This window comes from Triturus cristatus, chromosome 4_1 (genome assembly GCF_964204655.1).
Source record: "Triturus cristatus chromosome 4_1, aTriCri1.1, whole genome shotgun sequence".
NCBI lineage: Eukaryota > Metazoa > Chordata > Amphibia > Caudata > Salamandridae > Triturus > Triturus cristatus.
The window spans coordinates 429,284,294-429,310,306 of NC_140585.1; the positions used below are offsets into that span (position 1 = coordinate 429,284,294).

The 26,013-nt window shown below is 45.9% G+C and overlaps 1 protein-coding gene across 3 annotated transcripts in view; it reads right to left on the bottom strand.

The window, feature by feature from the left end:
- LOC146855075 (tetraspanin-11-like) overlaps window positions 1-26,013 on the bottom strand; it is an 899,585-nt gene that overhangs the window by 535,271 nt on the left and 338,301 nt on the right. For all 3 annotated transcript variants that reach the window (XM_085652574.1, XM_085652576.1, XM_085652575.1), the window contains one exon: window positions 22,839-23,030. In XM_085652574.1, the coding sequence (XP_085508700.1) occupies window positions 22,839-23,030 (192 nt within the window). The remainder of the gene's footprint in view (window positions 1-22,838; window positions 23,031-26,013) is intronic.

Sequence of the window (26,013 nt, forward strand, 5' to 3'; positions counted from 1 at the left end):
GCCACCATCCCCGTGCTCTGAGGAATAACCTCCCGGTTGGCCAGTTCTTGCGTCTACGAAGAAATTGTGATACTACCAAGGAGTTCGAGATACAATCAGCTCTACTTAAGCACAATCTGGAGGCACGACACTACCCCAAGAACATTATCCGTCAAGCTCACAAAAGAGCAAGAAACAGCCCCAGGACAGCCCTTTTGGAAATAAAAGAAAAACCTGATTTGGAGACTATCACATGTGTCACCACGTTCACTCCAGGCTCTAACAGTGTACAGAAGGTAATCAAAAAACACTGGACAATATTGAACTCAGGAGCCTTCGAACCTGGTTCCCCACCGTTGTTTGCATTCAAACGTACGCAGAACTTAAAAGACCACCTGGTACATACGAGACCGAAACCACAATCCACATACCAATCAACATTATGGTCTTTGCCACCAGTAGTGGGACATTATCCTTGTGGCTCATGCTCAACTTGTGCAGAAACTGCGATCTCAAAAGAAATCGACCTGGGTCTAATGACACCTTGGCGCCAAACTAGACACACGAATTGCAACACGACTAATTGTGTTTACACCATAGTCTGCCCATGTAATAAGAGGTATGTGGGGATGACCACACGAGCAGTCAAGATAGGCATAGGGGAGCATAAGAGCACTATAAGACGCAAGAAGACTAATACCAAATTATTAACACACTTTTCTGAACTAGGACATCCAGCAGAAAGTCTTCGATGGACCATCATAGTTTCCAATCCCTATTGGAACAAACGCACTTTGTTCATACAAGAACAACGATGGGTCCATAAACTGAGATGTGACACCACAGGTTTAAATGACGAAATCCCGTGGGTCGAGCTAACCTGATTCCCCCCAGAGAAACTCCTAATGAATTTTGCGATGACAAGCAGATATCTGTTTGCAATATTTCACATCAGATCGTAACCCCTCAGATTTAGGATCACCCACACTGTCCTGAAGTATGGGCTTATGCAAGATGCACTCGGAGTCTGTAATTAACACCGTGTAACGAGTTCTATCCTGACTCGCTACTACACTATGACGAGAACTTCGAAATTAATGTAAATACCTCTTATAACATCAGGTATGTGATTTCTATTTTTAACATGCAGCATCAGGATTAGTTTACTAGTTTATACCACTTTTAAGCTTGTTTATTGCTGCTTGCTAACGGCCCTAGCGTCATGTACCATCTTTCTATTATTGTTATATTTATTATGTACACCACGCCTACGTCTCATGTATCATTAGCACCTCAGATAGAATTCTTATGAGATAACACATACCCAGTGACTGTGCGCACTATATTTACACATAAAGTTTTTTTTATAGAAAAAACTCCTTTTAAGGTCACCTGGTTTCACATTTTTTAACCTTCCGTAAACCAGCCCCAAATTCTGACGCTCCTATAACCAACGTGATCGTCATGGCAACGTCTTAAACAACCCTGCCGAATAACCTTTGCGTAGTCTGACGCTCCCGAAATGGACACAATCGTCATGGCAACTTCAGAGAGACCGTCACTACGTCACCTCTCAGCTTCGGGAAGCGATTGGTGATCACCGTGACTCTCTGTCCACGCAACGTCATTACGTCACATTTTGGCGTCATTTGACCGCGCGGACACTTCACTCAGCGTCTTTATGGAACACATATAAGACATCTCCCCCCACCCCCGTCTACAATCCCGGCGCGTAACGGAGGAGGGGTAGGTTTCCACTCCATAGGCGACTGAGCACATGTGAGTATTCCTCAATCATGGGAAGACGATCGGCGGCGGAACGACTGAGACGAGGTAGATTAATTCTTTGATTGATTTTCCTCAGTTTCTCTGTCGCCTAATCCGAACCGCTGACGGAGCCCTTCCCTTTCATCTCATAGGGAAGGCCTGGCTTGTCCTTAGGTATTTTTCTATATGCAATAACACCCCAACGTACACCGGGTGTTGCTTTTAAATCTAAGAGCCGCTTGAGAAGAGACCTTCATTCTGGTTTTTGTTATGGCACATGGTCGTATTTGATTGAAAGTCACACATGCACTGCAGGTAGCGGCCCGATTCACTCTATCTTATAGAAATTGTTTCTGTGATTATTTCACTCAATCTGCATGTGTACATTAGAAGCATGTGGATTGTGAATGAACACTTATCATGCCACTGTGCAATGAATTCACGACATCTCTTGGCACAAAAATATGATAGATGTTGTATTTTCCTTCTCTGTTTATGTGTGTGTTTGTCCTTGTCTTTATTTTAATAGGTTGGGTGTAGGTTTTCCAATAAGAAGGAGCACCTACCAGCGCGAGGACGCAATTTCCCCTTACTATCAAGGTACTATAGGTTCACAGTACTTCATTTTCACTGGAGCCTATTCCTTCTCATTCATATACTTTTTAGATTCACCTGTCTGATTTGGTCCTGACGAAGCGCGATCGGATCCCTTAAGGACCTACTCTGAAGCGCGAAACATGTTGACCCTATTTTTCTAGAAATTTCACTCCCTATTCACTCACCTATCCTGAGAGTTGCAGTAAATTTTATATCTGCCCTCATTATATTGTTCTTTGAGGACCTCCAGGATCATTTTTAATCAATGCTAGATAGAGCCGTGAATAAAGGTCTTGGTTTCTACCTAGTAGTTTTAACGCACCACTCACATCCCTCATAGTCATACCCACACACCCCCATGCACAACTGCGGCGTCTCCTAAAAGAACTCCGACAAAGAGCCCTCTTGCGGGGCCCGTGGGGGACTGCAGCGCCACCCCCACGAGGAGCAACGCCCTATGATGAAGCAGGACACCTGAAAGGGTGTGTGAGGGCACTAAATTTCAAAGGAGAAATTCCCCACACTCATTCTGGCCCAACCAATCTCAGAGCACACACAGCAGATCTTTCTACTTCTATCTTTAGGAACAGCTACCCTCTCAATATAAATACTCTTGTAGACTGTCCATTAATAAAAACTCCCCAAACTTCATCAGGTTGTGTTAACCTATCATTTGTTTTGTATGTCAAGCATTCATACACTGCTGTCTCATGCATATCTGCCCCTCAATTATGTAAGTTTGATACAGTATGTTTATTACACTGCCTGAGTAGTCCTGTCTTTGCTATGGCCAGTGCTGTGGAAAATCACCTTTTAGTACAGAAAGCTAGAGGGAGTAGGTTTTTGTGGTCATGCAGGAACACTATCCTGGCATTAATATCAGCAGTCATATCTATGTTGTTTTTAATATCGTTCTAGATCTGATGCCCTTATCCAGAGACTTTAGGACATTCCTAAAATACATGTACTATTTCCCCATCCCTCTGACTGCATGTCCAACATCTGGAGTTTGAACCCATCTTGGCCTTAAGTCATTTGGATGGGACTAGTGCCAGTGTTGGAGGATCATGAAATTGCTGTATTTTAGTTAGCCCTTGTCTTGGGACTATAATATTGTTTCCCAGTCAGCTTTTTAAAACTGCATGTTCCGTTATGTATTCCACAAATGGCGAAGTATATTAGGGCTGTCTTGTGAAAAGACATTGTCAAATGAGTTTGAGTAGAGCCCAAATGTTATTAACCTATTGTCTTTCATTATTATTAGGTACTGAAGAATGAAAAAGTATACAGGGAGATGGATGAGATGCCTAGTGCTTGTTTTAGGGCATGTGTCAGTTGCTTTTATGGCCAATGCTGTGTTTGTGGCAGATCGTACTCCTGAGAAAACTCTAGGAAAGATTTTAATGAACCATTACAAATCATGTGTTCCACATTCTTGAGTTTGGATATATTCAATAAGACACCTAATCACTCACTTATACAGTCAGTCACACAACCACTAAATCATTTACTCATGGATTCACCAATACACCTTGGTGTGTGTGTGTGTGTATATATATATATATATGTATATATATATATATATATATATACATACTAAGGTGTATTGGTGAATCCGTTAGTAAATGATTTAGTGGTTGTGTGACTGACTGTATAAGTGAGTGATTAGGTGTCTTCGCGAATATATGGGTGAGTGACTGGTTGTGTGAATGCCTGTATCAGTATGTTAGTTGGTGTGCAGGTTGCTGAAAGGGTGTGTGGGTGGGTATGTGAGTTGCTATATGAGTGAGGGATTGGTTGTCTGAGTAACTATATAAGTATCTGAGTGTCTGTGTGGGTGGGTGAGGTGGGTGTGTGACTGCCTGCATGTATGAGTGAGTTGGGGAGTCAATGGCTGTAAGGGTTAGTGAGTGTGTCTCTCAGGGGCTGTATGGGTGAGTCAGTGTGTGTGTGGCTATTTCGTGACTGAGTGCATGTGTTAGTGGTATATGGGTGAGTTACTGCATATGTGAAAGGCAGTATATGTAAGTGCTGGAGTATATGAGTGTCTGTGTGTGAGTGAGTGATTGTGAGAATGGCTGTATGGGTGAGTGTGTGCTTGTGTTAGTGACTGCATGTGTATGTGTTAGAAGCTGTATGAATAAGGTAGTGCGTGTGTTTATAACTGTATAGGTGAGTAAATGGCTGTGTGACAGACACTATGTGTGAGTGAGTAGGTGTGTGAGAAGCTCTATGGGTGACTGACAGTGTGTGAGTGGCTGTATGGGTATATGAGTGGATATATCAGTGTCTGTATTAATGAGTGAGTTGGATTATGAGTGGCGGTATGGGTGACTGAGTGGATGTGTGTTTAGACCTATGTGAGTGGGTGTGTGAGTTCTGGTATGGGTGTGTCAATGGTTTTGAGAATGATAGTGTGGAAGTTGGAGTGGGTGTATGAAAGATTATATTGGGGTGTGAATGGGTGCATCAGGTTCTGTGGATGATGTATTCAGTGATGTAATTTGAGATGTCATCAGTGATGCCACTGACCATGTCATGACTAATGTAATATGTGATGTCACTGGTTTTGTATGAGTGAAATATCAGCCTAACTATAACATCTCTGTAACCTTTGTTTTTTTAAGCGAATTTCTAAGTTTTTTTAAATTCTGTTTCCTAACTATAACGTTCCTTTAACCTTTGTTTTTTTCATTGAATTTCTACTTTTTTTAAATGCTAATTCCTAACTTTATTGTCCCTGCAACCTTTGGTTTTTCAGTGAATTTCGATGTTTTTTTTAACTAGTAGTCGCGTTTGCAGAGTGGTGGAGAAAGTGGGCTGGGCCTCCGACCAGCTCTCAGGAATCCCACTGTGTAGGACTTACAGGAGGGTTTCTTAGCCCCCAAGGTCCCTCAGGAGAAACGTGGACTTAATCTCCCAACCAGTAGTGCACCTTGAGTTGCGTATGCAGAGTGACGAAGAAAGGGCCATGGCCTCCCAAAACCTCTTAGCAATGCCACTGTGAGGACTTATTGGAGATAAGAGGAGGGGTAGATGGCCCCCAAGGACGTCCTGGGGGCCAACTACCTCTCCTATTACCTCCAGTAAATCGCACACAGCGGGATTGCTGAGACCTGGTAGGAAGCTATGCCCCATTTCTCTACCATTCCGCAAACGTGCCTCCTTGTGCACTGCTAGTTGGGGTATGAAGTCACCTTGGCTACTGAGGATTCTTGGGGGCCAACTACCCCTTCTGTTACCTCCAGCAAGTACCACACTGTGGGTTTGCAGAGAGGTGTTTAGTGGCCATGCCCCCTTTCTACACCACTCTGCAAATGTGCCTCCTGGTAGGCTGCTGGTTGGGGGATGAAGTCTCCTTGGCTCTTGAGGCTACTTGGGGCCAACTAGCCCTCCTGTTACCTCCAGTAAGACCCACACAGCTGCATTGCTGAGAGGTCGTCAGAGGCCACGTCCCTTTTCTCCACCACTCTGCAAACGCGGCTCTTGGTGCACTACTGCTTATGGAATGAAGTCCAATTTAGTCCTAAGGCACTCTGGAGGCAAGGGGACCTCATCCCCCCACCAGCAGTGCACCGGGAGGCGCGTTTGCAGAGTGGTGGAGAAAGGGGGCATAGCCTCCCACTACCTCCCAGCAATCCCACTGTGTAGGGCATACTGGAGGTAACAGGAGGTTTTGTCAGCCCCTAAGGACACTCCGCAGCCAAGGGGGCTTCATACCCCAACCAGCAGAGCACCAGGAGGTGCATTTGCAGAGTAGTGGAGAAAGGTGGCGGGTCACCGGTGAATTCCCAGCATTTTATGCTTTGTTTTTCATTTTTTAGGAAGGGGCGTCCGCATAGCCCCCCTTTCCTGGACCACTTTGGGCCCCGCGGAACCCATCCTCCAGGGCCTGACCCTTCTTAAAAAATGTTCATAAAAAAAATGGGAGGGGGTCTGCACAGCCACCCTCGCAGGCCAATTTGGGCCCTAGGTCCCCATCCCTCGGGGCCCGGGCTTTACTATTTTCTTTAATAATTCGAAGGGAGGGGGCCGTGCGGCCCCCCTCTCGAGGCCAACATTGCCCCCAAGGACGCCATCTCCTGGGGCCAGGACTTTTTTTTTTTACAAAGGGGAGGGGGGGCCATGAGACCCTTATCTCCAGGCCGCTTTTGGCCCCGGGGACCCCATCCCCTGGAGCTAGGTTGTTTCTTTTTTTATATATATATTTTATTTAAAGGGGGGCATTGGGCCCCCACCTGGGCAATTTTTGGCCCTGGGGACCCCATCCCCCAGGACCAGGACACTTCCTTGGGGACTCTGGCTGGGGGGTGCCTGAAGGCCCCTGCGGTCCCTGCTTGTTCCCCACCTTCTGCGGGAGCCAGCATTGCTTTGTGACACAGGGAGATGCTAACACGCAGCTCTCTGGATCCCAAAGAAATGTGTTTGTTTCCCTGCTCGTTTCACAGCGGACAGGGAAACAGACACTTGCTCTGCTTTCAGCAAGCGAGGGCATTTTGTGCTCTGGGTTGCTGAAAGCAGAGCACTTGTTTGCTAAGTCTTGGCGGGAGAACTGCAATGTCCCGAGGTAGGCACCCCAGGACATTGCTGGAGCTGGCCCTGGGGGGTTTCGGTCCCCAGGGCAATGGAGGGCTCATAGAGGGGGGGTTGCATAGCCCCCCTCCTTTGTTCAAATTGGCCCCCAGGGCCGAGGGTCCACACTGGACCCCCCTACTTATTGTATTTGTGCCATGGGGAGGCAGCAGTCCATGGGGCTGCAGAGGAGGCCATAGGGCTTCCCCTGTTTTTTAAAAATAAACTATGTGAAACAGGGAGGTGGCGGTCCCTAGGGCAGGGGTGATCCACGAGGCCCTCCACATTATATATATAGCCCCAGGGAGGTAGTAGTCCCCAGGGCAGGGAGGTCTGCAAGGCTCCCCCACACAAATGGAATTAGCCCTGGGGAATAAGCCCTACGAGGGGGGCCCACAGTGCCCCCCCCTCATATATTTATTTAGTGCCCCCAGGTGCCGGCCCACCCAGGGATTACTTAAAAGCGAACGAATATCATGATTTTGCTGGAATTATTATTATTTTTAAATGCTTTTATGCCATGGCTGGGTCCCAGGAGGACCTTAACAACATGGCTTGGTGGTCAGGGTGTTCCTACCCTGCCCCCTTTTCTTTATTTTCACTTTTTTGGAGGGGGGGACTCAGTGAAACTGAGTCTCAGGATGGCTGCCAACACTTCCTGGTTGAAGTGTTGGCAGCAAATCAGAGCGGTCATTTCCCTGCAAAAGCTTTTCTTTTTTTGTAAAGGCTTCATGACCAGGGGTATCACTATAACTTTTCACTTAAATTTCTGAAAAAAACTACTGAATGGATTTACATCAAATAATCAAAAGACACTTCCTTGAACCAGCATCTACCTCCCTGCCAAATTTAGTGTAAGTCGGTTCAGCGGTTCTGGCTGTAGGTGTGGCTGAAGGTTCCTATGGGAATTAACATTACAAATGCACCCTTATTTTTCACCCCAATTTCTCAGTCCCCACTGCATGGGGCACCCCCAAGCTTTCCATGACACACAAAACCTACCTTGACACTTTGGTTGGAAAATTTCATGAAGATTGGTCAAACAACGCCAATTCAGAAAATGCTTTACCTATGGAAACATGATCATAACTATAACCAGGATGTATATATATATATCCCAATTGAAATGCACCTCCCCTAACAATGCCTTGGTAGTAACTGGCATCATTAGCTGGGCCTCACATTTGAGCCAGATATTTCAGTATACACAGAAGATGAAAAGGTCTATTTTGTCCATTAGTGCCACCACCAAGTAGTTTTCTCTGTTGTCATTTGGAGGATGTATATAACGGGATCTCTGGCTGTATCCCAATTGTGGAGATCCTAGTCTACTCTTAGTCTTTCATTTGTCCCCTCTTACAAACCATTAGAGAGGGGTGTATACTTGGGTTAAGAATATTAACGAACCTAAACTTAAAACTTAACTTAGTTGTGCAAGACAAATATATCATATACAATTCACTATTAACTACTTGTCCTGGGTTGTTGGCGTCAAACAAACCTGTGATGCTGTAGTTCTCAAGCCTTGTAATTCCCATCATTTATGTTATGGTAACGGCACCCGACCCCCCTCCAGCAGTGGTAAGTGATATAATGACCATTTTCAGTCTTAGAGTTTTGAATCATTTCCAGCATGATTCTGCTATATCCCCTTATGGCTAGCAGGAGTATTGGGTATCTCCTGGCAGATGTTATGTGTTTGCCTTCTGTGGTTTCTGCAGTCCGCCCTAACCCAAGCTGCCATACGGTGGTGGCCCCTATGATTTCTGAGACCAATAACGCACATAGGTGGTCAGATCTCACAGCATATGATATTGAAACATTAATATGGTAATTCTATGCCCCCATAATGAGGCTGTCAAGAAGACTATTAGTGGGGGCTATCATCTGGTACCATTGACCATGATCCCCGAAAGAGTGAGAGGAAAAAGATAAAGCATGGGTAAGAAGAGAAAAAAGAGAAGAACATTTCAACATCCAATTTTTTACAACCTTTGCCTCTGCCGGTCTCCCGCTGCCCCAATCCCTCATATCTTTGATGGGTGTTCAGGATTTGTCTCTTGTTCTGTTTTTCACCCTCGGACCACCACTTTGTGACTGTCTCCCACATGTTTCTCTCCTCAAAGTCTCTTTCATCCGAGTCTCCTGGTTCCTCTCGCTGTGGTCTCCAGAAGGTCAATTGCCTCTGTTGATGTCTCCGTTCCAGTACTGTCCAAGTCCTCTGGTTTTTAATCCTCCATTGTTCTCCCAGCCATGGCGATGAGCATTAATGCTAATTCCAGTAAGCCATAATGTATCCCTCTCTTTCTCAATGTGTATTAGAGAGCCACAAACTATCTCCTCTTTGTGCTGGTTTCGTAAGAAACACCTGCTAAAAAGTAAACTCTGCTGTCTTCTAGTTGGTATGGCCATGTTTTTTGCCTCCATGATAACCATTCTCGCTTGTTGATGCCATATCCAGCAAGCCAGAATCTGCCTAGGTCAGTTGTGATCATGGCTAGTGTGAGATTTCACTCCATGTGCCCACTGAAACATTAGAGATTGATTGCATTTGTCATGGTCAGTTCCAAAAAGGATAGCATGTTGACTTTCTTTGCTTCTTTGTTTGTTTCGAGGATTCCAGAGATCAGTATATTATTCGGGCAGCCTCTATCTTCCAAATCAATCTCTTTGCTTTGTAGACGCAATATCTCTGGACTCTATTCTGGAAAGGCATCCAGTCACCCCTCATCTTACACCACTCTGTCTTGGACTGTTGTCAGTTGGTTGTGATTTCCCCTTTGAGACTGCATGTCATGAGTGTTGGTGGTTACGTCTGCGATATTGAACCTATGGAGACTTTGATGTCTGATAGTTGATTCTGATATAGGATGGGATGAGGAAATTCAGGACTTCCTCCCCTGCACATTCCTCCCCAGCACCTCTTTAGCATGCCGTCCTTTTCTTTCTTCCTGGCATACTGCAGGCCCAGCATCTAAACAAGAACTTCAATTTGGGTTACTGTGAGACATTCTTCAAATGGCTCCTTCTCAGCACATGTAGAACCGTCACTCAGGCTCTGAACAGCAGCCAACTGGACTACAGCAGTGCACTCTATGCTGGCACCACCTCTCAGCTCATCCAGAGGCTCCAGGGCATCTAAAATGCAGCAGCCATACAAATGTTCAAACTCACAACCCTCCCCCTCCCCCGCACATCTCCACACATTTCAAAGACCTCCACTGGCACCCCCGCCACAAGCACACACTCATAAAACTCCTCATACACATGTACAAATTCCTAAACATTCTAGGCCCCACATAGCTTAACACGGGCATCAGTTTCCACACTCTAACCAGAAGCTTCCATTTAGCTGGCCAACTGCTCGCCCATGTCCCCCTCAGCGGAAGAGCCAGCGCTGGTGCGAGCACTTTCTTGAACCTGCCCCATCCGCCTGGGCACATCGGAACTGCCAGCTCAGTCCTCGAATTTCAAAAGAAAGTGAAAGCCTGGGGCTTTTCTATTAGGATCCTGTCAGTGGCGTAACGAAAGTTTAAGGGGCCCCCCTGCAATGTACACAGAGGGGCCTCTGCTCCAGATTTAATCTGGAGCGCTCAGGTCCGAGTACTCTGCTGAGGGGGCCCCCTGCAGTTTGCCCCCCCCCCCGCACTGCGGGGAATGCGGGGGCCTGTGTTACGCCCCTGGATCCTGTCCGAACAAGCACAACCCCTTTTTTCTAGCGCCTGGATACATTCCCGGGTGAGAAGTGCGCAATACAAATATTCGTAACATAACATGCCAAGGTGACCAATGTGCCATGAATGATAGCAGTGCAAACAAAGATAGGGCACCCACATTCCTGCCCGCAGCAACACCACCATCATTCGCACTGAACGGCTTTTGTCCCAGTGAACCTCCCCCCACCCCCAAACTCTCCCACCCCACAATCACTTTCATCATCAGTGAGGTGTCAGTGGAAAGACACAGAGGTATGGGCACGGCCGTATCCCATGGGTTCTCCCTGAGCCAGCAGACAGATAGTTGTGGGACACATTTGACTGCACGTGTGAGCAGCCAAAACGGTAAACCACTTAACGGCTAACCTGGGGTTAGACTCAGCGACGGCCCGTATAGGGCGTGTTACCGGGGTGGTGATGTGGGGGAGAGGAGGGGCAGGGTGGGGGGTTGCAAAATGCGGCATACGGCTGATTGCAGGTAAGTTACGAAAAAAAATATATATATATTTTGTTGCGCGCGCAGCATCGCCAAATGCGATGCAGCGCCCGCAACAAAATTTGTTTTCTTTATTTTTTTCATAACTTACCTGCAATCGGCCGTGTGCCGCATTTTGCAACCCCCCACCCTGCCCCTCCTCTGCCCTACGTCACCGCCCCGGTAACACGCCCTATACGGGCCGTCACTGGTTAGACTGACACACCGATATAGACATAAACGCTACCACATCCAAAAATGTGATTGTAGAGAAAGCCATACTAGTGAAGATGACCCAGTGAACTAGATTTAGGGTCAGCAGAGATTCGTGAAATAGAACGTGGACTTTATAGTTACATTAAAAATATTGCAGGCCAGTTTCGGATTACCAAATAGGCAAAGTAGCCACTGGCCTATGGGCCCCACTCCTTTTAGGGGCCCCACGAGAACGGATCAAAATAATATTGATTTAATCATGAAAGAAAATTACAAATCAAGCTTTCTTAAATTGCTTCCAATTAATTGTTATTTAATAACATCAATGATTGTTAATGTTTAGTTTTGTGTAATAAAATTGGTTTATTAAAATTGTTGGCTGGTAAAATTAAAAACGTATTAGGAGAGGGGGCCCTCGAAATTTCAACTGCCTAGGGGCCTCCACCGGGTTTATTTAATCCAGCACTGTCGCAGGCACAAGCGAAACCGATGACTAGAGCAGTGAATTCCCCCTCCCCCACCCTCACACTCCCACCCACCATAATCGTCCCCTTTGGGTTTAAAAGAGCTTCTGGCGGAGGCACCCACATGAAAAAGAATTTATAAACAAAATGTATTGGTATTTTCAAAGTAAACCACAAACATGCCCATGCAGCACAACTCCTCAGTACCCTCAACTGTGTCGCTCAGCTGCCCATTCCAATAGTGTACTTGTAACTGAGATCTTGAACTCCCCCGCCCAACTTCCCTCCCCCTCATCTTTATACGCGAAGGGGGCACCCACCTACACCTACCTAAAATAGATATAAGAATGATTGGTTTTAATCCCCTTAGAATGTGACTAAAGTCATCTATGATGCATTTAACTCGGGTACAGAACAAAAGACCCTTTGAAGCAGCTGGAGTTTTCTGTTGTACTTTTGTAACCTGTTCACGTCAATACCTTTTCCAGCCTACTCAAGGCGGCTCGTTTCACGCCAAAAAGCAGCCTGCTTTATTCATTCAATACAGTGCCGCGCGAATCAATACAGATGTACTCTTTTCTGATTAACGAGTTCTTTCATGTCATTTTTTTTTAATATATGGGGGAGGCTCATTATGTTGTTACTGTACTTTAGCAGCCAGGGCTCCACGTGATATTCTAAGAACCGTGATTAAAGTGCTGTGAATCATTAACGTGTCATTTTTTCCCCACACCTGCAAGTCCTACACATTCAAATATAAAACCAGTGAGAATCATTACAATAAAAATCTAGGTCACATTAGAATGAGGCATGTAACATTAAAGGCTTTGAAAAGAGGAGAAAATGGTACATTTTAACAAACCCTTTTGGAAAATCATTCTTTGACGCTGCTTGGGGGGCAACAGAGCTTTAGTGCTTGTGAAGTGGAACATGAATTAAAGAAGAAAGACCTTGTTCTGTTTAGCACATCTGATTCATCCCAGTGAAACATCATTATTTATGTTACTGTATGGAAATGTGCCTTGACAAAGAATAACTGATGAAAGATGTTTGCAATTTTCCTGACATAATGTTAATAAAAATCACCAACGCTTGAAAAAGTCAAACGGTTGTCAAAATATACATTTTGGAGCAAATGTTTTGCTGCATTAAATAACCTTTTTTATGGCTTATATTTCCAATGCTAGAGCGCCACGGAAGACTAGGCCCTGTAACGTTGTGGGCGCTAGACCCATGTGCTGAGTTACAGAGGATGGCGACACATGGTTATGGTGGGTACAACTGGCCATGAGCACGTTCGCCTGGCCCCTTTTATTAGCAGGGTCACCTGGGTTAGATGGGTTTGGGGTGGGTGTTAGTACAGCCACAAGGGAGGCTCTGCCATATGACGTTTTACCCAAAATCAAAACTAAGAGGACAATGAGTCTAACCTGTGGAAGCAAATAAACAAATTGGATATCACCTTGTCCATCAGTCGCTAGAGTCCATCAGCTGGACAGCAGTGGACGTATGGACGGATGGTGCTGGCCTCACCGGGACATCTCTGTTCACATAATTTAAGCTTCTATGAGACAGGACACCAACACTGGTGCAAAGAAGTCCAAAACCTTATGGCTGCATGCCGGCGGGAGTCATTATTATTATTATTAATGCAATTTGTAGAGCGCACGGCTACCCCAAATAGGGGTGTCCCGGCGCTAGAGATAGGTGAGTGGTGACCAGAAAAAGCCAAGGGACCTAAAAGAGCCATGTTTTCAATAATTTTCTGAAGCTAGATTCAGTATTAACCTTCCGCAAGGGCTCTGGAAGGTTGTTCCACAGTGATGCAGCTCCCACTGTGAAAGTCCTTCCACCCAAACGAGCCTTCGCAAAGCGCGGGGCTTGCAACAGCGTCTGAGAGTTTGAGCGTAACACCCGATTTTGTTTATATATGCTCAATCTTTGTTTCAGATATTTAGGACAATTCCCATTTAAGGCCCGATACGCCAGAATCATGGCCTTAAATTGGATTCGCTTCTCCACTTTCAACCAGTGGAGCTTCTGTAAATACGGAGAGACATGTTGTTTAAAAGGTATTCGTAACACCAGTCTCGCAGCCGCATTCTGAATCATCTGGAGACGTCCTATAGCATATTTGGGTAGGCCTAAATAGAGACTATTCGCATAGTCTAACCTGGACGTGACTGTAGCGTGTACTATAGTTTTTCGACAGTCCTCCGGTACAAAGTGCTACATTTTTCGTAAATTTTTCAGGGTGCTAAAACAACTAGCAGACACCTGCTTAATTTGAGCAGAGAAGGAGAGATTTGCCTCCCATTTCACACCCAAATTCCTAGTACAGGAACCAGGTATTGGTGGTGTCCCCATCTCTGATGGCCACCACAGTGCTGGATCTGGAGCTAAGCCCTTGCCAAAAAACAAGACTTCAGTTTTTCCGGCATTGAGCTTTAGTTTATTAGCATTCATCCAGAGTCATGTCCATAGTGTGGAGGTGGTCCGCTCTGCTGATACTCCAGATGATTTGTGGCCGGTGTCAACTATTCAAAACAGAGTGCATTAGGAGCGGTGTTGGAGTCCTTTGCAAAGAATCTATCCCAAATCAAACATTGGTGATGTTGTTTAGGTCGCTGAAGACAGTCTTGTCAGGCTGCAACCTGTTGGAGTCTCTGCCGCAAGGCCTTGCTACCTCCTGGAATCCATCAGTGGGGAGGTGTCAAGTCCATCTCTCGTGCTTGTGGAGGCCCCTTAGTTGGGATGCCACAGGCCTGCTTGTGGTCAGCACTGGGACTGCATGTGTTCCATGTCTGGGCTACTGCAAGACCACCTACGAGCCACTGTCTAGTCACTCGTGCAACTGCAGGGGAAGATGGTTCGTGCTCAAGACGCACTCTCGCCACCGGGATCAGGATGCAGGCAGGGTGAACATGTAGACGCTGGTTGACTGATTCCTCATAGAGTGTCACTGGCTCTTCTTGCTTGGTGGTATAATGACGGGGGACTCCCCTCTGGTTATTCAATGCTCTGTGGGTGGTAGTGATGATGCACTTTACATGGGCTGGCATGATGAGGTTTGCCAATCTTGGGGTGAACCTGTACTTGCCTTGATGATCACGGGCATTCCTTTTTGGCTTGTCGACACCTTGGAATGATGGTGGGCAGGCGCTTACATTCTTTCTTTGTGGAGGCATCTGCATCCTTTTGCCTGGAAGATCTGTGTTGCTGATATCAATTCGCGCATGCTTGCAGCTTAATCTCGGTTCTCCCACTGGAGCGTTGGAGCCCGGACCACATGGGGATTTTGTCCTCCAGCCAGGCCATAGCGCAACCGTAATTTGCTTGCCATAGTTCTTCAGCATTGTGGCATAGCCAGATACCCAGGTATTGCACTGGCTCATTTGCCCACTTTAGGGGGTACTCAGTGGGGAATGGACGCATGGTATCTGTTATGGGAAATAGTATGGATTTGGCCCAGTTCACTTGTATACCAGAATAGCCGCCCCACTTCCCCACCACGGATGTCAGCGGGGTCAGGTTGTCACAGGGGTTGAATGCATATAAGGCAATATCGTCTGATTACATCAATACCACCAGGCCTCGAATGATGAAGTCGATATCCCTATTGGAAAGACATTGTTGCAGCCTCACTGCCAGAGAATCCATCGTAATGGAGAAGAGTAATGGTGATAGCGGGAAGTGCTCCGTGTTGCCAGGAAGGGGTCAGATATGAGACCATTAAGGTGCATTCGGGCTGTATCAGGAGGTGTATCTGTTTAATGAACATGCATTAAGGCCTAGCTGCGTCAGGAGAGGAAAAAAATATGCTCACTGCAGGGAGTCAAACACTTTAGTAGAGTTAAGTAGAGCTGCAACAGCTGGGACTTGAGGGTCAAGGTGGTGCATAACCGCAAAGATGGTACAGAGGTTATGTGATGTAGAATGGCCAAGAATAAAGCCCGAATTATCAGGCCTCACAATCATGGGCAGGAGAGGCAACAGTCGGTTGGCCAACACCTTAGCAAAAATGTTATTGTCCACATTGATGAGGTGGAGAGGTCTTTCTGAGTCACAGCGGTCAGCAGATTTGTCCAGTTTAAAAAGTGTGATGATAACTGCCTCCCACAGCGAGGGTGGCAACGAGCCGGTATTAAGGGAGTCCTGATAAATTCCCAGGAGGTGTGGGGCCTATAAGGGAGCGAACTCCTTATAAAATGTGGTGGTGAGCCCATCAAGTCAATGCACTTTGTCACCAGAGGGGGTACCAATAACCTGCTCTATCTCCTCCTTGATGTTAGGAGAATCTAGATAAGTGCAGTGAGCATGGTCAAGCCATAGCAGTTGAGTAGTGTTGAAATACTCAGATAGCTCGGTCTAGCCGAAAATCGGAGTGGCGGTGTACAGATTGGCAAAAAAAAGGAGGACATCACGTTTAGTAGCTTTGGCATGATGGACACAGGATTAGATTCTGAGTCAATGAGTTCAGCTACATAGCATGAAGCGTGGGTTCCAGAGCAGATCCGCAAGAGTTTTGCCCAGCCTAACGCCCTCCCCATAACGTCTGGCTTGTGCATAACGATGCAAAAATCAGGTCTCACAGAGGGATTCCTTCTGGAACTTCAACAACTTGTCACGGATACAGGCTAGATGGGTAGAATTGTTGGAGTGGAAGTATTGTTGCTCCTGAGTTTGGATATCCTGCTAAAACTGGGTGAAAGACCCCCGAATTGCCGTCAAGACACCAGACTGCTTTGCAATACAAGCACCACGTATGACAACCTTGAAAGCCTCCCAAAGTACCGAGGGTGAGGCAACAGAGCCCACATTGTGTGCAAAGTAGTCTATGATTTCTTTGCTGATCTCTTGAAATACTGTGTCGCACAGCTCACCCGCAGGTAAGTGCCACACAAAGGCACAGGGGGTGCCTGGGGGACTTGAGGAATCAGCAAAACTGGAGCATGGTCCAAGAGGGTGTGCAGCAAGTGGGAAATCTCGGACGTACAGGTCTGGTCATCCTTGGAGACCAGCCAGAAATCCAGCCCAGACCAGGCATTGTGGTTTGTTGAGATGCGTGTGCCTTCATGAGCAGGGGGGTGGGAGATGCACCATACATCTTGGAGGCAGTTGTCATGTGCTTTCACGTTAAGTGTCATTGAAACGTGGGGGATGCAGGCTTCTAGAGGTGCCCGGCTGGTCATGGTGGTCGTCCATTACAGCATTAAAATCGTCACCCCATACGACAGTCCGGTCCCCAAATCCAGAAATCTTTGCCCAGATATTGGAGAAAAACTTGGGGTCGTCCCTATTAGGGCCATATACAGCTGCCATTGTCAACTGCCTCCTGTGCAGGGAACCCGTGAGTATAAAATATCATCCGTTTGGATCAATAAGGGATTTGAATAGTTGCCATGGCAACACCCTTCAAAGCAGAATCGACACCCCCTTGGAATAGGTGGAGTATTCGGAGGAACAAACATCACCCCACCACCAGGCACGCAAAGCAGGGGCCCAGGGATTGTGCCTGTAGATCTCTTGCAAGACCAAAGGTCGATATTGTGTCTTTTAAGAAAGGCATGTACAAGGCGTGCTTTCCTGTGATCATTGAGACTGAGAATATTCCAGGTAATGCAATTCACGGAGGCTGTGTTAGCAGCAGGGAAAATATGATTGTTGTGAAGAGCATGTGCAAGTAGTATATGGAGAGCAGGCGTGTAATTGAGAAATTAGAGTTTGTGGTAAGACCAAAGGGAAAAAGGGTAAACAAAACAACCAAACCATAGCCCAAAAACACAACCCAGACCACCCCCAACCCACTCCAACCTCCCAGCTAGTTTGAGATACATATACCCACCCCCCTTCCAGATAACCCTTTAAAAAAACGGAGTGAAAGTAGGATTCATCACAGAAGACAGGTGAAGACCAGGCATCCAACCCGACCAGCAACAGCTGGGTGGTGGAACAAGGAGACAAGAAAGGCTACCCATATGAACGGAGAAATTTGGTCATCAGCACAGAGACGACAGCTACAGGTGGAGCAAAAGGACGGGAGACCTTCACAGTAAAGGCAAACATGATCAGAGAGGGAGTCCCCCAACACTTGCGGGTAGCATAGGAGGCAGTGTTGCCCTGATTCAGCCATTGATCAGTCATTGTCACTGAGTTGAGTTTCCTCTGTGTCATTCGACGATCTCCTGGGAGACTGATGGCCCTTGACAGCGTGCTTGGCAAATACCAGGGCAGATTTTGTGTCTGTGAAAAAATGAGATCGGCCCTATTGAAGACTCTCACCTTGGCCGGATAGAGGAGAGCAGAGGGTATTCCCGCAGTTTGGAGCATTTTCTTGGCTGGTAAAAAGTCCCATTGGTCAACCTGTACCGTCAAGGTGAAGTCTGAATAAAATGAGATATTGTTGACTTGGTATTGTATTGCCACATGCTCTCGTGCCAGTCGCAGGACCGTATCATGATTGCAATAGTTGAGTTGGCGACCTACATTGGAGCGGGCAGGTTTGCCCGGGGGTGGCCGAGAGACAAGTGAACGGTCAGCACATTCAACAATGAAGACCATGGACAAACCCTCACCTAAAAGTCACGTAGCAGGGTTTTAACAAAGCCCTCCATCTTGGATATCACGGTGGATTCCGGGATCCCAGTGATACGGAAATGATTGCATCTTGACCTTGCATTCAAAACTTCATTTTTTGCTTCAATGAGGTCTGGTACCTTGTCCATATGAAGCAGGTGTTTCTTGGACTCTGCCTGAAGGTCATCTGCATCGGAGACACGGTTTTCCAGTTGGTCAAGTCTGGTCTCATGTTTGTCAACGCATTATTTAACGTGATATAAATGACTAGTGAGCAGGTCCAGTTTTGCATCAATGGTTTTCAGACTTGTCTGCATGCCCAAAAGGAGCTCCCTGAGGTCCGGTTCCTGATGCAGTCATCGTCCGGGTGGTCGGCTGCAGGCTCAGAGCTGTGGCTGTGGCCTGCTGACGAGTAAGACATTTACTCTCCAAGTAGAGTTTCAATTGCTTAGCTTCATTTTTCCCCATGAATAGGACCACAATCACTGATGGTGTGGAAAGCAGGAAGACAAAGTCCCGGCTGTATTCTGAACAGAAGGTGTGTTGGGTGGCTGGCAAAGGCGACTCGTGCAGTTGGACCACATCTCCAGCCGCTAGATGACCGGAGTGCATGGTGTTACCTGGTTCTGAGGGTCAGCAGAGCCCCCCCACAACCCAGGCAGATCTGCACATGGGGGGTACAAGCAGGTTCTTTCACATGGGCAAATGACCAGTTCCTCCAGTGAACGCAGTGGGTTTAAGCTCAAGGCTGCATGAGCAGCGCAGGAGACCCTATGTCCCCCGCCAATCAGGGTGGTGAAGAACAAATGTCCTGATGTCCCACTGCCTTATAAGGTGCAAACGAACAAGACAAAGATCTGCCGGGTGTTGGCCCTAGGCGGGAGAGGGCAGTATGGCGGTCCACGCAGATGCAGGATAAGGGGGCCAAAGACAGGGGGCTGTAGGGCTGGCTGCAGTGACCTTTGACTGCAGCCAGCCATACAGCTCCCAATCATGTGAGTAATGGATGAAAGGTTCAGAGCAGGGCGTCGTAGAGCCCGCTGCCAGTGGCCCCGCAGTAAGGCCACCTCACATGCACAGGCCGCACCGCTGGCCGCCGGCCACGGTAAGATGTCGGCATGGGTCGTGGTGTGTAACTGCAGGCATGCGCCCCCACGTGACCCAGGAGGAATGTCGTCGGGGCCCAGCTACGTCAAAAGGAGCGTCACCAGGGCAGTGGGCACCACAGCATCATCAGGGTTCATGGACGACATAGCAGCGTAAGGACTGAATGTAGACTCACCACTTGCCAGTTGTAGTTGGGCCAGCTCCCTGCCGCTGATAAGGCAACCTTGCTTGCACTTGATGTAGGTTGCGAAGCAGGTGCATGGGCCTGGCACCAACTGCAGCACCAGGCACTTCACACAGTGTACGGGCTGAGCCCAGGATGCGCGGCCGCAGGTCCAGGAATGCGGCATCAGGCTCACAGCAGCTCAAAGTCAGGCCCGGGGTCGGCACGGTCAAGCCGGGGAGTAGCCGCCGTCAGTATTCGATGGCAGGAATGATCACAGCAGCGGCACTCACGGAGGCCCAGGCCAACACAGGCGGCTATTTGTCAGCCGCAGCACATGTTCATGAGGGGCCACACACCCCAGCGCAGCCCCCTGGCCCAGGATAATGCTGACGGACTCAAAGCAGCTCATAGGCCTCCCATAGCAAGTGCCGCCGGCAGTGGAATGGAGTAGGCAATGGCTTGAGGTGGCGGTGGGAACTACGGCAATGTCAGCCGCACGACCCTGGGCACAACACAGCGTGCCCAACAGCACCGCCTGAGACAGGCTGCACCAGGGCCCGCACAGGCGCCCTCTTGTTCCCTCACAAGGGCGATGCCAAGGCCAGATTGGGGAAACAAACAGCTCCAGCAGGGTCTCCATATCTAAAGGACTCTGTGTCGCCCAAAGTGGGTGTCAAGCAGCACTTATCATTCAGGATTGATGACAGATTAAATGTTTGGCCTGCAGAGGCCTCTAAGGAGCGGCCATCTTGCAGCCTTGCGGACCACGCCCACGTAACATTATTGTTTAAATGCAAGCAGGAAGACAAGCATTTATCAACATATTTTCCCATTAGTTTTTGAGAAAAAAATATAGCTTCAAAGCCTTCCTTTAAATTATATGTGAACGCTCAAAGCTGTCAGGGGCGGTTTCTCTATTGGGGTTCTGGGGCTACACCCCTCTGAAATTCCTACACATTTACCTAAAAAAATTATTAAATAGATCGATTTATTGAGAGATATGATTCTATCTCTAAACAAACGGATACATTTAAGTTTAGGCTGTCTGTCCCAGGCTGCCTGCCCCACTTCGCAGTGAAGCAGGAGTTGGAAGCCACAAAGTAAATCAACTTTGTGCAATGTGATGCATGATGTAGGGCTTATGTTTCTAAAGCCCTTCCTTGCCATTTTAGTCCATGGTGGTATCCACCCTAGGTCAGTGACACTGTCAGCATCATGGTTTTGGACGTCGGAGTCTGCATCCCTGCATGAGGCCAGACGCCTATCATTTAGAGGCATAGATCCCACCCTTTCACATTCGTCACACGGTTGGACTGGATGCAAGCTTTTGTAATTTGGTGCCTTGTATTCGGTAATGGTAATTGTTATAATGCTAATCTTGTGATGTCATGTATAGTATACTGAGACCCCTGGTCATGCTAACCTCCTCCACTGTGACACCCGAGGCCTTGGCTGCAGGTCACTGGCCCCTATCGAAGTGGAGCTGCTGCATTTGTTCCCCAGACAAAATTGATCCACAAGCAGGGTATTTGTTCCCTTGCGAAGTTGATCAAAATATCCGAATCAAGCACAAAAGGAGAAATATGTGCTTATAGTAAAGACAATTACATGCTGTATGACATTAAAACTGGCCTTATCTTCATGCCCTTAACATGAATGGCAACAACATAGACTGATTAGTGAACAATAAATGTTAAAAACGTTAAGGTAATGCAGGTCAGTGATTTCGTTCCTCTTTTATTTCACGTGTTACTCAATCTTGCATTCCCCAAGAGTGTTAGCTATTTCATCATGTTGTGTTTCTGTTTTTTTGTGTGCATCTTATTACTCTTCTGTAGTGCATACTTTGAGTGGTGCCAGATGTTTATGAGGGGCTCTGATAATGTAGGAAAAGCAAAGTGCCTGTTGGTGGGTTGGACTCTCTGCAAAGCACACAGAACAATGGACGTGTATGCAATTAAAATTCTGTGTAAATGTGTGTGAAGGGGTAGTCAGATGTCAAAATATTTACAAGACAAAGTAAAAGAAAAGAAAGTGCTTAAATGTGAGTGAGTGAGTGCAGTGTATGTTTGGGGGTGGTTACGTGAGGGAGATACAAGGAAGTGCATTCAGGGGAGAGTGAAAAGAGGGTTCTAAAGAAGAAAGAGATGAGGTTGGAGATGCACAGATGGACGAGATGTGCAGAGAAAAGGGTCATACATATATAACATAAAGTACACATAACTGAAGATAATACTCCTTCCACCGGCCTCAATAACATTTCCAATGTTAATTATGTATAACAAATCATTGTTGTTACTCATTTATCTTAAACAGCTAACAACCTTTGACAAAGCCAATAGTACTGTGAGGTTAAGGTGTGTGTCAGTTGTTGTGCTATATATCTGGATGCAATAATATCTCAAAGAGAAACCAAAATAGTGGTCGGGTGGTACACTATGGGAATCATTGAAATTTATATTACATGTTACCTTTTAGAAAGCCCACATTTTTTTCATCCCACTTAAAGACCTATCTGCACATATTTCTATGTGACTGATTGCAGTCAGCAGCTGTGGGAGATTCCCGAAGCCTTGTTAGAGCGTTTTCTTCCAAAGTCGATGCCGCATGCAGTGCAATAGACTGGGCAAGCAATCACTCTAAAGGGCCTGGCGTTGTTGTGCTGTACAGTTTGCACATTACAGTAACTGTTGAACATATTAATGCAATAAGCTATGGGGCAGTTTGTAATGTTTTTAATATTGCAAGACTACACATTCCCACTGCTTTATTAACCTAGCTTTGTCATTCAATTAATTTGCTTTAAAATGCACCATTTGCCAATCTTTTTCATTTTTTTGCAGGAGGAGGACCCACCCTCTAGCCCCCTCTTAATCCCCCCACTTCCAGGCCCCAAGTTTGTCCATTAAGGTTGATACATAAAAGTAGTACTCAACATTTGCTCCACACCTCTTTCAAATGTCACCAGCTGCCCCTGACTACTGTGCAGCAAAATAAATGTTAGTTCTGTTTCATCTAAATCATTAACTTAAGTTGCTAAGAAAAGTCTGCAACTTTTTATGAATATTTTAGCGATTAGTACACTTGTAACTCATTAATGATTTCCAATTCAGCGCACTTCTTTGTTTCCCATTTCTGAATTTAATTATGTTATGCTATCAACGTCGTCTCTTATGAAATATGAAATGCAAATAAATACATACCAATGACAGGCAGCTCCTTTTCTCGCGGATGATTGCACAGCATCCCAGAAACCCTAGCATCATCACAAAACTGCCAGCAAAGATCAAGATGTATGCAGAAACCGCGAAAGTACTGGAGGCCAGCAGGCTCAGGAAGTCGCTTTTTTCAATCATAGTCCATAATCCGACTGCCATCACTGCGGCACCGCCCACCTGAAGAAATAACAAAGATAACATCACATTTAGGGTGCCGATTACTGCATTTAGGTTTTAAACCGATATACATGGGAATAAAACATTAGCCCAGAAAGTGGTATCAAGCATGAACGAAAAAAGAATGAAGTAAAACTGCTACAAATCGTGCCGTATTACACTGCATAAATGTGCCTTTTCTTGCCACATAATTTATTTAATCTGCTGCATAACTGGGTCTTCCTCTAGCGCAGAATTCCTGTAGCCTGCTTATAAGTGAAGCTTACAAAAAGATGTTGCTTTGCTGTTTTTGGCACCCTGAAAGATTACAGGAGGATATTTCTGCTACTGCATAAGGGGTACAGGAGTAATTTCCATGTTGTAAGAACAGTGCATGGTTAAAATCGTGCATGTCATTCTCGCAGAGGACTATACTAATGTAAGGCTGACATGTTATTCTCAGATTCTGCCCTTCTTTGCTGCGGACATACATTACAACCTGTGGAGACTCCCCGACTCTTTTACAGGCTCCTGTAAATTAAATTACTCACATTAATGAATAGGTCACTGAGGAAAATGACACCGAGATGTTGCTCCGAGCATTATCGTTTGGACGGACGGTCCTTTGGCGGTGATCTATGCTCTGCAGAAGGCATCCACAGAACAGATTCTTTTAAATGTGCAATGTAATTTTTGTATTATTAAATATGTTAGTTGATATGAGCAACGTATTTTATAGCAGCCCTTTTTCAGAGTGGTGAACACCAATACACCTGAAATTGGTCTGTGCTCATGACAACACTGATATGTGATTGTGCAAATCCATGAGCGATTCAATATTAATCCGTTCCCACTAAATCACAGCAAGAGATCATTTCCTTCAGGAACTATTTTAAGACTCTAGATCTAACTTCATGAAGAACAGGAACTCAGATTTCTAACAAACTCAGCTTCAACATTATTGTTTACTTTGGAACACTTCTTAAGCTGGGCCTCAAGTAGAAATAATAATGGCAGCTACATTGTCTTTTCATTTTTTTTTAGATTTTCCTGTGGCTATACCAGAAAACACGGAAAGATACTTCATGGATAGAAAAAGGCAATGGCGTGAGAGGTGGAAACTGGATTATTTCCATGGGACCAGCAGTGTCATTCTTCTGAAAAACTATCAGACATTCCATATCACAATAATTCTCAACGTATTATGTAACTTGCTAAAAAAAAGTTGAAAAACAATGTTGTCAAAAGTTTTTTTAAGAAGGCAATTTTGAGTTAAACTATATTATAATAATGTAAGTATTCAGAACTAAATGATTTTTTTGAATATGTATAACTATATGGTAAAGTATACTACGCCTAGGTTTGTCGAGAAGAACTGGGGTTAAAATATTGATTTAGCTAGTCATATAATAAACACCAAAGTATCATTGTAGGTGCACATTTGTTTTTTACTAAAGTGTATTATATTTTGGATCTGTGACCAGCACGTTGCCCCGCATATTCCAGGCTAGAGTTATCTAGTTTCAGTACAATGTTAAGGTAAGAGTTGGCACATTTTTCATCAGATTATTAAAACATTTCAACCAAAAGTACTATGTAATGCTGAGGATAACTTTAAGTTCATATGTTTTCTATCATAAAAGTCCTCCCACAGGAAATGTCAATTCAATGATTCCATAACTCATAAATCACTCAGAATATACAAGCATGGTTTTAGAAATCACAACGTGAGTTATAAGCTCTTTCCCTCCTAATGTAAAAATGCAGACATTTATTATCAGTACCACTGTATCTAAGAACATACTTTTTTCCAACAACCACGTATATATCACTAGGTGCACTTCATTATATTATATAACAATATAGACATTTAAAAACATGTTTTATTTAACAATATATACGATGTAAATATGATTCAAAGAAAAAAGTGAACACTTCATCAAATTAAGCAAAACATTTCTAAAACAATGTTCCCACATTCACTGAAGAGATAAAACATCATCACACTATTACAGATTACCAACACAATCATGTTAAGACACGAGGAGATGGGTTGTTGTATATTTTTTCATCAATCACTTAACTGAGCACACATAAAAAAGACTTAAGGCCCTATTATAATGTCGGTCAGTCAGACACCAGAGCGGGATGGAATCCACCTGACTATTAGTCTGAGGATCCACCCGCAGTATTAGGATGCGGGCGCCCTATGTGCGGTTGGAAACAATCATTAGGTCTCGTGAGCCAAAGGCTCGAAGAGACATTTTATATGTGGGCTTCTCAAAGTGCTGCCGTGGCCTAAAGCTACAGTGCACGTGAACGTGCACGCGCGCAGCGCCATGTGTCTTTCCTCCGTTAGCGATCGTAATCACGATCACTTTCACTTTCGCGGGCTCCTCTGTTCCCCTTCCCGTCAGCTGCGGCCGCACCACTGTGCCCGCCCCCACTCCCCCTCCCTCCTCGTCAACTTCAGTGCGCGCACATCCGAGGCTGAAAACAAGTGCCTTCGATAGTCATCCCTGTGCCCCAAGAGGCTCTGAGGCCTTAATCCGATAGATACCTGTTGTCTGGCGCGGGGCGGTTTCCTTTTACAGTCTTTCCAAGGAGGCCTCGCGCACAAGTGCACATGATAACTCGCCAAGGGTGCTCGTGCCTCCTTTGCGTAGGCTTCGCCTTTTTTTTTTTCTTAAGAGCCTGCTTATCTGCGAGCAGCCGAACTTCGCCCGTTTGGCTCTGTCCTGCTCTACTCTGCCCTGGTGAGCGGCGACTGAAGTGCACTTTAAAGCGTGCAGGCTGCGAGTGAGGACGTTTGTGCATCACGCTCCCCGACGCACTGGGAAAAGCACCACAAAGTGGAATTTGGACACCTGTGCGAGTTTATTTTTGTTTAATGTTGCTGCTGCACCAACAGTGTCTGGAATAAGCTGCTGGCTGCTGGCACATCTGCCTCAAGATAAATCACCTTTCTGTCAGAATGCAACTATTTTTTATACATTCTCCATCT